The sequence below is a fragment of the Aptenodytes patagonicus genome, chromosome 10, assembly GCF_965638725.1.
Source record: "Aptenodytes patagonicus chromosome 10, bAptPat1.pri.cur, whole genome shotgun sequence".
Classification (NCBI taxonomy): domain Eukaryota; kingdom Metazoa; phylum Chordata; class Aves; order Sphenisciformes; family Spheniscidae; genus Aptenodytes; species Aptenodytes patagonicus.
In genome coordinates this window covers 18,145,348-18,155,157 of record NC_134958.1, presented here as the reverse complement: position 1 = coordinate 18,155,157, position 9,810 = coordinate 18,145,348, and the positions used below count along the sequence as shown (strand labels likewise).

The 9,810-nt window shown below is 39.0% G+C and overlaps 1 protein-coding gene across 1 annotated transcript; it reads right to left on the bottom strand.

Annotated features, from left to right (window-relative positions):
- Positions 1-574: 574 nt before the first annotated feature.
- MPHOSPH10 (M-phase phosphoprotein 10) lies at positions 575-8,669 on the bottom strand. The gene is made up of 11 exons (XM_076348332.1): positions 8,550-8,669; positions 7,070-7,718; positions 6,062-6,210; positions 5,455-5,629; positions 5,016-5,157; positions 4,519-4,586; positions 3,657-3,794; positions 3,292-3,402; positions 2,945-3,052; positions 2,136-2,366; positions 575-786 (listed from the first exon to the last, which is right to left on the bottom strand). The coding sequence occupies exons 1-11, from the start codon at positions 8,624-8,626 to the stop codon at positions 637-639; spliced, it is 1,998 nt and encodes a 665-aa protein (XP_076204447.1). The 5' UTR covers positions 8,627-8,669; the 3' UTR covers positions 575-636.
- Between the last annotated feature and the right edge of the window lie 1,141 nt (positions 8,670-9,810).

Here is a 9,810-nt window from a genome sequence, read left to right as displayed (position 1 = left end):
TTGCCCTCTTTAAATTTAAAATTTCCTTTAACGACAAACGGTGGAAAACAGTTGTGATCCTTCTTTAGAACGGGGAAGCAGAGGGGCACTTTTTTTTTGGTCAGCCAAGAAAAGAGCAAATACTGAAATATTTCCACCTTGAGAAATATCCTTTAAGTTAAAAGATACCATTTGCTTACTCTGAGCTGCTGCAGGCTTAAAAAGCTTCTGTGTCCTCCCTGTTTGCTAATCACAATTTCAAAAGATAATTTCCAATTTATACTGCCAGGATACTTCTTAAGTTCTTCAATAAATGCCGTTACTCCTGCAATACACACAGAGCTGTTACAACAGCAGATACAAAAGCTATGGACTATAGGTTAAAGAGAGGGTACAGTCAAAGCACACATACCGAGTATTCTGCATGGTTACGTATCATCTGCCCATGGCAAGAAGCTTTCTTTTTAGAATAAAAAGACAAAATCAGAGTTCTATCGTAGAAAAAAAAAGTAAAACCTAAAGGAAAGTGTCTTTACGGCTCCTTAGAAGTACACACAACATTTTAAAGATCGACACAGAATAAAACCTACTAAAGTTCAGCATTCACGTAGAAACGCTTTAATATATACAAGATGCAACATACATAAAAAAGGTAAATTATAGTTTCAGTTTATGAACAGAGAGTGTTTTCTGCTTCTCCTCTTTCTTCTTTAATTTGTTTGCGTCTTTGATTTGCATTTTTACTTGGTCTTGTAGTTGAGAGAAGAAGGCCTGGGATGATTTCAAGACCTTGTCTTTACCTTCATCCTGTCAATGGACAAAATACTTGTTATAACCAAGAAATGTACAAACAGTACCGTTATACTACCTACCAGTCACTCACATATAATGGTATTTGACTAAAAAAAAAAAAAAAATCCGGTAATTGATTTTCAGAGGATACTTTGCACTGCATTCTTATACCACTCCTACTATCTAAAGAAATAAAAAGTACGTTCCCTCTCTAATGAGCAGTTAGCACCGTCGGTAAGAACAGGCACCAAGACGCTTGCACATCATGAGCTACAACTACGTATCTATATTTTGCGTTCTGCTCTCCTTTTGAAAAGGTAAGCACAAACGTTTTAGAAGTAATCAAGTTATTTTTCCTATTAGTTTCTAACACCTCAAAATAAGAAGTAGAAAGTTAAATAGGAATATTCTATTTTGAAATAGCTTAAGTTACTCAAAGCCTAGAAAGAACTAAATAGAAACCTCATCCTCAATTATGCACGCAAGTGGTCTCGTTTAATCAAGGTTCAAATGCAGGAAATAAGAGCATATGTCTTAGTATTTGCAGGAATGCCACCTTGTGAACTTTGAAATAAATACAAAGTAGTACCTAATGCAAACAATCATTTCTGCTTTGTGAATATACTTTGATATGAAGTAACTGCATCATACAACTTTTTCGTATTTTTCCATATCTAAAGATTAAGTTGCTTACAAATTCAAATATATTTCATACTCTGAGTAAGGTTCTAAAGGTTCCAACAACCATTGAGGTATGGTTTATTCATAATTAAAGAAATAACATCCACATAAATATGCATTATAAGCAAGGGGGTCACTGCAAAGTGTAACCAGAGCTGTATTTTTTCAGGCCTCTATACTGACATCATGCTGTCAACATGATCAGCAAAATCAGGACTAAAAATGCATTCAACGCTACTGTGCTTAAGACAGTTACAAGTATGGATTAGAACAGTCCTTCCAAAACTGGAGTTCAAAAGAATACAGGGGAAAGAAGGGGGTGGGGAGAGGAAAAGGGGGGTGGGGAGGGAGTATGCATCTGCCCTTTCCATGTCTTCTTCCTACCTCTTTCTTTCCAGCAGCTACATTTACCTTTTATATTTGCTCAGCCATAAATAAGGTTACAAGGCTTGGGTGGTAAGCAGATATACTACTTGCATACAAGAATTTTTGAGGGGATGGAGAAAGATGAGGAGATGTAGCTGTGCCAAGAGGAATAGGAGGGAAACAAACACTATACTTTGTAATTCTTCGTGATAAAGTTCCCTTTCCTCTCTCTAGCTAAATATTATCTATCCTTGGGATTTTAATATTTGTTAGCTGGGAAGCTTCAAGTTATACAGGACTACTTCAGAGAGCCTTACCTTGAGCAGAGATGCTTTGCCTTCTTTTGTAAGCTTTTTTAATTTTGCTGCAGCAGCTTTTTTGCTAAGTTTTGTGCCTTGTTCTGGTTTCATCTTTTCAAGAAGCTTTTGACGCTTCTCCTTTTCTCTTAGCTTCATACGCTTACGAAGCTTTTTCTTTCTTCGTTCTCGTTTTTTGTCTGTGGGAGTCTTTTCTGCATCTGTTTTGACATCACCAGCTTTGTTCTTTTCCTAAAGAGAACAAGATCTCTAGATCCATAAGTGTGCAAAAGAAAACAGTAAAAACAAAAAGTTCACAGTACTCAAATCTGTCTTAGAGTTCCCATTATTTCAAGTGTTTAGACAGCTCAGGGCGATACCGCATTAAGGCAAAGGCCAAAAACGGGCAAAAGTTGGGAAGTGAGATTTGTACAATTGATCAAAGACAGGCTAATTGCTCTTCCCTATTGTCATTTAGCTTTCCCCTTCCAAATACCCATATATATGTTGGGAAAATAATTACCATTAATAGTCAAGAACAAAAACGAAGCATAATATTATGGCCTCGTGTAGCCAACTAAAATTAACTCTTTCCCCTCTCCTTCCAGTTATAAAAAAAAAAAAAGAAAGAAAAAAAGAAAAGCGCACCCCTCCCCCCTGCAAAGCCCCAACAACCACCACCACTAAAATGCTAGGCAAGAAGGTCCACAAGGTGAGGAACCCAGGGTGGGAAAGGGCAGAATTCTCCCATTGATCTGGCAGCCAGTACACCCTTCTATCAACAATACAGATCCCCTCCAGATCCTTACATGATTTGAATTTATATTTACCTTGATCTCCTCTGGTGCTAAGAGAGCAGCATCACTAACAGCAACAGGTGCTACTTCTTCCATACTTATAGCTGGAAGGTTCGAAACTATTTTAACTTCTGGCACAGGCTAGAAATAAGCAAACATATTCAGGACTGAGCACACCATCTCACAGCAGCTTACAGCTAACTGAAGATACTAAATATTTGGTTTTGTTTAGAGGCATTAGTGCATTTAATATGAAATAAGAACAAGCTTAATAACACTCAATGTTTACTTTACTTTCCATTTCCTAAATATATTTTAAAGTATCTAGTTTCACGGTGGGGGGGAGAGTAACTCCAACTTAATTAAACGTAGGTACTTACCGGTTTGGGTGTGAAGTGGAAGTTACAAAGCGCATCCAGCTTCAGGAAGAGTGAATCCATCATTTCCTGAATTTCTTTGTGTTCAGGATTTTCTTCCTCTTCAGTCTTTTGCTGCATTAATAATGCAATGTTACTGCAACACCATTCATAAAGGTATTTTACTTTAGCAAGACTGATAACACCACAATATACAATTCAGAGCCATTTCACTGGTGAACAGTCAGAGAAAGATTGGAGTGCTTCCAGAAAGCTGAAAGCAGAGTTAGCAGTGTACAAATGAAGATACAAAATTATGTGTACAAATGAAGATACAAAATTATGTGATATGAACTTCAAACTGAAAGGAAAGGCATTGCTTACATTACCTGGTGAAGTTTCATGTATTCTTGCTCATAGATCTCAGCAAGACTCAGTTTACTCTTTTCATGATCCAAAGTGATACGTTTCTTGTATTCAAAAGCCTCCTCTTTTGGTTTTTCTTTTGGTACTACATCATCCCATGCCTGAGAAAGTCATAAATTAATGACCAAATGCAACTACAGTCAAATATCAGGTGCTACAGCTTATTTAGAATATTTTCTGTATTACATATCTGACACATTAACTGGTTTATGCATGTGGCTTCCCAGGAACTCATTAAGTTTCACACTTACTTTCATTTGAAAAAAAAGTAATAAAAGACTTATAGCTCTAGCTTGTGTGTTTATTTTCAGTGGATTGGGGTAAAAATTGTGTAACAAATAACAAATGTGTAATTTTCTTAAGTACTTAAATACTCTCCCCTCATATATACCAATTTTTTTTATTCAACTAACAATAAGCCTCATCAAGCTGTGGGAAACTAGTCTTTTATCAGTAGCTTTTAAGAAACACGAAGTAAACAATTTAGTTTTGGTTAGTATTCAGAATGTTCAGAGTGCTACAGTCACATCATAGACGAAGTTTACAGACTGGCATTATATTCCAAATAAACTCCTTATAGTTTTATCTGCCAACACGCATTTTTCGGAAGTGCACCAAAACCTAGCATATAACAGGCATGTAAAAATAGAGCTCCTTAGAAATCTAAAGACACATTCATCAAGGCAAAAGCATAAAACAACCAGTTGCAGAAATTAAGATAACTCTACACCTAACATTTTAAGAGCTTCAAACTCATCCTTGGAACGTGCACAGTGAATCAAGTCTATGAACAAAATAGGGAGGAACAACTAAGATAATACTAACCTCATCCAATATTCTCTGTTTAATGATATCTTCAAGCTGAAAAGTAGTTTCTTCCGTGATCACAGGCGCTGAGAGGAGAAAAAGAAGAATTTTTAAGATTAATGTTTCTCCAGCAAGAAATACCTTTTGTACTATGAAGAATAAACAACAGGAAAAAAAAGTAAAGCCTTAACAAAAATGTAGTAATTGAAGGTGAGTTAAGTAAATAATGTTTTCCTCTATTTTGAAGAGAATAATCATATTAAGTAAGGCTTGTAAATTACTAAATCTGCCACTGCATTAGTGAACTTTCAGCTAAGTTAAAAATGAAGAAAAGAAGATCATAGCTTCCCGTAGTTTCCACCATGAAAATGCACCTCAAAAACGCACTGAGAAGTTTAACTTAGTGTTTTGTGACCCTGCTCTTGAGTGACAGGTGTTTTCAGCAAGGTCAAAGGAAAGAAAACCCAACAAACGTATGCAACACGCTTTCAGGAAAGCCCTCTCTCACTACTTACCCATTCGGACTGCATGGTCAAAAAGTACCGTTTCCTCCAAAAGGCTGTTTTCAGGTCGTTTTTGTCCAGTCACTTCTCCTTTAAGCTGCCAAGGTTTCTCCTCTAACAACTCTTCTTCTAAATTTTTTATTTTTTTGCTCATCTGAAAAACACAATTTCCTAAGAAGTTTAAAACATAGAGCTCACAAGTAAACTCAAGGCAAGAAATTAGTAGTTATTTCAGGTACTTCTAACTTCTCACATAAAGATGAGGGAATATATGATCTCATATATATCTGATGTAGATAAGCCACTTTTTTTTTTTTCTTAATTTGTAAATAGCCTCTTTATATTTGCCAGACTCCGAACAAATTACACAATCATTTAAAAAAAACAAAACAAAACATATATTGGCCACTGTTTTGAAGTATTAGCAAAATAATTAAAAAAAAAAAATTACCTTTTCCTGTCTCTTCTCAAAAGACGACTTTATTTCACTGGGATCGATGCCCTTCTCTAATTGCGTATCAGTAACATCTTCTGTTTCACTGTCATCTGGCAAACTGAAAGTAACTTTTTTAGAGGCTTCTTTACTTCTCATATTCTCCATCATCATTTCATTCATATCCTCGACCCTGTAACATTAAAATTTAATATAAAATAAAGGTTGAAAAGCCTCTATAATTTTTTTACATGAAGGTACTTCAGCCATTAGATGTTTACCTGTTACAACTAACCCACAGTTAAGAAATACAATAGGCTTTCATTGAAACCTCAAGGCAGGGGACACTAGGGAAACTTCTATATATCAAAAATAACTTTCGAAAACTGAAGAAGTTACAGCTGTTAAATGATTTATTCAAATAAATATCAAGAAACAATACTCAAAAGGTAAGTAAATAAACTATTTTTTAAATAAGGTGACAATGCAAACCATGAACACACAACAGATAACAGAGAATGGCAAACCATGACCAAAGTCAGGCTGGAATTCACACTTTATTTTCTACTTCACTTCAGTGTAAAATTACAAGGACACTTTAACTGCAAATAATGCATATACTTACTCTGACATGCTTTCTTCATTCTCCTCTTCAGTAGCACTGTCTGCTGCCTCTTCCTGATCATCTTCAACATCATTAGCTACGAAATCATCATTGTCATCGACTGGATCAAAGAAATCTTTGTATGTCAAATCTCTAGAACTTTTAATTGGCTAAGAAGGGTAGAGAAAAAAAAAAAACAAACCAAAAAACCAAAACAAACCAAAACTGTTAGACTGACAGAAGTCTAAGGGTATCCTGTCTTTTAAAGTCTTTAGCACCTGGGGAATAACACTACTTGTGTAACAGTAATTCAGTTTATTGAAGCATTAATCTGTGGTAGGGCATCTTAGTAAAATTAATCTCTTTTACAAGTATTTAAAATATTCTACCACTTAAACTCATTTCCAACATTTTCAACATACACAGAAGTCAAAGAGCAGTAGATTTTGCCGATTACTTGTTGGAATGCATACACGTTCCCTTACACCCTGGGCATAGTTCTTACTTGCTAGCAAGAATCTCTGGTAATACCAAATAATAAAAGATTTATTTTTGAAACAACTACTTAGCAACTTAAGTTAAATCAGTTACAAAGCCATGTCCCTGGAAAAAGAAGTTGCCCCAAAGCGCTTTGCTCTGCCTCAGTCACCATAGTGATCTCTAATTGCCAGATGTCAGTGTTGAGTAACACATCTTTTTCATTTGCGCCTACTCTGCAATTCTGCAAGGTCACTTATTTCTTATGACATACTGTCTCTTCCTTTATTCATACAAAAACCCAAGACCCATCTAAAGAGAGACTGGAATAGCAGGACGGTATGTTCTTCTACACTAGGATGTTTTGTTATCAGATATTCATGTCAAGTATATTATTGAAGTAAAGTTTCAGAAGTAGTCATTAGTCATCTAATCAAATTTAACTTGGTAGTTTCTACTCAGAGTTCAACAATTTATAGTCACCCTAACGGATACCAGATCTTGATTTAAAGGAAAAGAGAGATCAGGAAATTAATTAACTGATATTCTTACTTTGACTTTAGCTTCTTCAGACTCTTCTTCCTCATCATCTGAGATGATGTCTTCAAAATAATTAATATCTTCCTCCTCCTCCCTGTTTTCCTTCTCTGCCTGGTCTAAAAAAGCTTCCATCTCAGCCAGCTTGAAAAACTTGTCATCTACTATAGATTTTCTTCCTATTTTTTTCAATGTGGTTTCCTTGGCTGTTTTAGTTTGTTGCTCCAGTGCTTCAATATCAAAGTCAATATCAGAATCCTCATCACTGTATTTCTGCATTAGGCTTTCTCTGAGTTTACTTTGCTTTTCTTTAGCTTTAGTTTTATCTTTTGTATAAACATTCTTCTGTTCAGTTTCTGCTTTCATTATGTGGTCTTCCAATTCCGTGTCACTGCTGGTCTCTGCATCAGAGCCATCCTCTTCCTGGTCTGAGAGAAGGCACAGATCTTCATCCCTGGCATCCCTTGCAATGGATTTCTTGAAGAAATCGAGAACTGCATTGTTCTGGAGCTCTAGTTGTTGCCAAATCTGTTCTTCATCAAAATCTTCTATCACCAGCTCTTTTAGAGGACCCCTGTGAACTATATTACTTCCTAGAGGTTTATTCAAATCATAGAGAGTCTTTGTTAATGCTCTGAAGTCAGTAGCCAGTCCATCTTGCACACTAAGAGTAGAAAAAAAATTGAGCTTTAAAAAGCACAACAGTTAATATTAATTTTTTATTTTCTATTTTGCAGAATTTACTAGCTTTCATTCATTTCATGCCTTCCATTAAGTTAGTCATACGGTGACACTGCAGCTGTTTTTATATCTGCTTAGGTATTTTGATGCTACAGAACAGCACCTTTCAACAATTATTGCTATTGCTTAACTTTCTACCCATCTCTTGGAGTACTGCTACTAAACATTCCTAGAAATAAAGACATTATAACTATTAAGCCTTTCAGCTTCGTTACACTTTGTGTATGAAGTAGCAGCTGGACAGAACATTCTACTCTTCCACAGTTGCATTTTATTATATCTTGATCATATTTAAGCACTCCAGACGTTTTGGGGAAGTAAAGAGCGTAGCACTAAACACCTCAAACATGCAAGATACAGACCCTTGGTTTTAAAACGGTAATTGTCTTCCTCCGCTGCCTTACTCCTCAGCTTTTATATTTGGGTAGTCTCTTCCAGTTTTTTCTCTAGAGCTACCAACGCTTTCTGGCTGAAACAGAAACCTCCGTTTCCTAATTCCCGAACGCTGAAGAAAGGAGTGGGATACTGCAGCAGCCGTGGCAGAAGCCCCAGCCAGGTCTCGACGCTGTTAATAGCGCGTTTCAGGAGAGCCCTGCGGCACCGGGGGTAGCTGAGGGGCGCCGGCCGGCACGAGGCCTCCCTCCCTGAGCAGCGAGGCCTGCACCAGCCGCAGAGCGCTACGTGCACCACACACCCACGCGGTCCGGCATTTGAGGGCTCCCCAGCCCCCGGGAAACCCGCGGCCCCGCTGTACCTGAGGAAGCGCTCCGGGCGCGCCGCGGCGGCGCCCGCCACCCTGAGGCACGCCTCCAGCCCCTTGACAGCCGCCATCTTCCCGCCGGCCGCGGCGCGTGGAGCAACCCGGCACCGCCTCCCCGAGTCCGCCGGCTGAGCGATCCGGACGAGTCCCGCGGCCGGCGCCGAGGTTCCGCATACAGGAGTTCCGCCCCGCGGCGTTCTACACCCGCAGCGGCGGCAGCGCGGGGGGCGCCGCCCCGGCCCGGCCCGCCTCCCGAGCCGAAAGCAGTCCTGCCTCCCGGCCCGTGCTTCTCTCACACCCGCTTCTTTAGGTGGGCCTGCTCCCGTTGGCGCTGAACCACAAGCAGGGTATTGCAGAGTCATCCGCTGATGGCTGCTGCTTCCTCCCCTTGGAAGAGCTCTAGATTGGGATGTTCATCAGCACTGATAAACCTGCTCTAAATATAGTAAAAGCTACAGTCATCTTACTTTGCAGTTTTGTCTCTGACCTAGATACAAGGGCTATTTTGGAACCACACATTTCCAGCTGACTCCGTGAGCAAAATGCCCATTCTTACCTGATGTCTCCAAGCTCCCAGCTAACTAGGCACGCATTCACACGCCTACGTGATAGGCGAGCACTGCCCAGTGTTCAACTGGTTTGTTACTTTACATCACATAGTTTCCTTACAGTTTATTTTATAAAGTCAAATTAAGCACTACACCCACAGACCCTGGTGAAGACGCTGCTGCTGCAGTTGGGGGAGACCATCCATTCCTCCTCCATGCTGCAAAATGCGTTAGCATTTTGTGCTAACGCCCCCCCAGGCTCCACTCGCCCTGCCTGCTGCCCTTCCCAGCCACCCGCAGCCGTTCAGCACCTGGATCCAAAACTGTGACCAACCTTCTAACTTTGTTCTTGCTATTGCCTCTGCTGTTCCTCTGCTGCTTTCATGTTTCCTTCCTACCAAAAAAAGAAGTCTTTTCAGTGCACAGAAAACAAAGCCCTGCTGTGCAACTTGTGTGTGTCCTCTCATTGGCACTTTGTACCCTCAAAAAAACATTGCGTGGAGCAGGGCCCAGGCAGCAGAGGCATGAATATGACCTGTACCTGTGCTTCTCTGAACATCATAAACGTATCTGACACTTTACAACCTGGGCTGGAAACAGAAAGTGTCATATATTGGGACTTTTAAATACCCAATTTGACCACTGATTTTGATCTGCACTTTTAATTATTCAGATATTATCAGATTTGAAATAGCACAAGCTGTTTA

Excerpts from the sequence above, each read along its gene's own strand:
- MPHOSPH10 (XM_076348332.1), bottom strand. The coding sequence starts at position 8,626 with ATGGCGGCTGTCAAGGGGCTGGAGGCGTGCCTCAGGGTGGCGGGCGCC. Across the intron at positions 4,587-5,015 it reads TGACCATGCAGTCCGAATGG|CGCCTGTGATCACGGAAGAA; the intron begins GTAAGTAGTGAG and ends TTCTCCTCTCAG. Across the intron at positions 3,795-4,518 it reads AACAGAGAATATTGGATGAG|GCATGGGATGATGTAGTACC; the intron begins GTTAGTATTATC and ends TGACTTTCTCAG.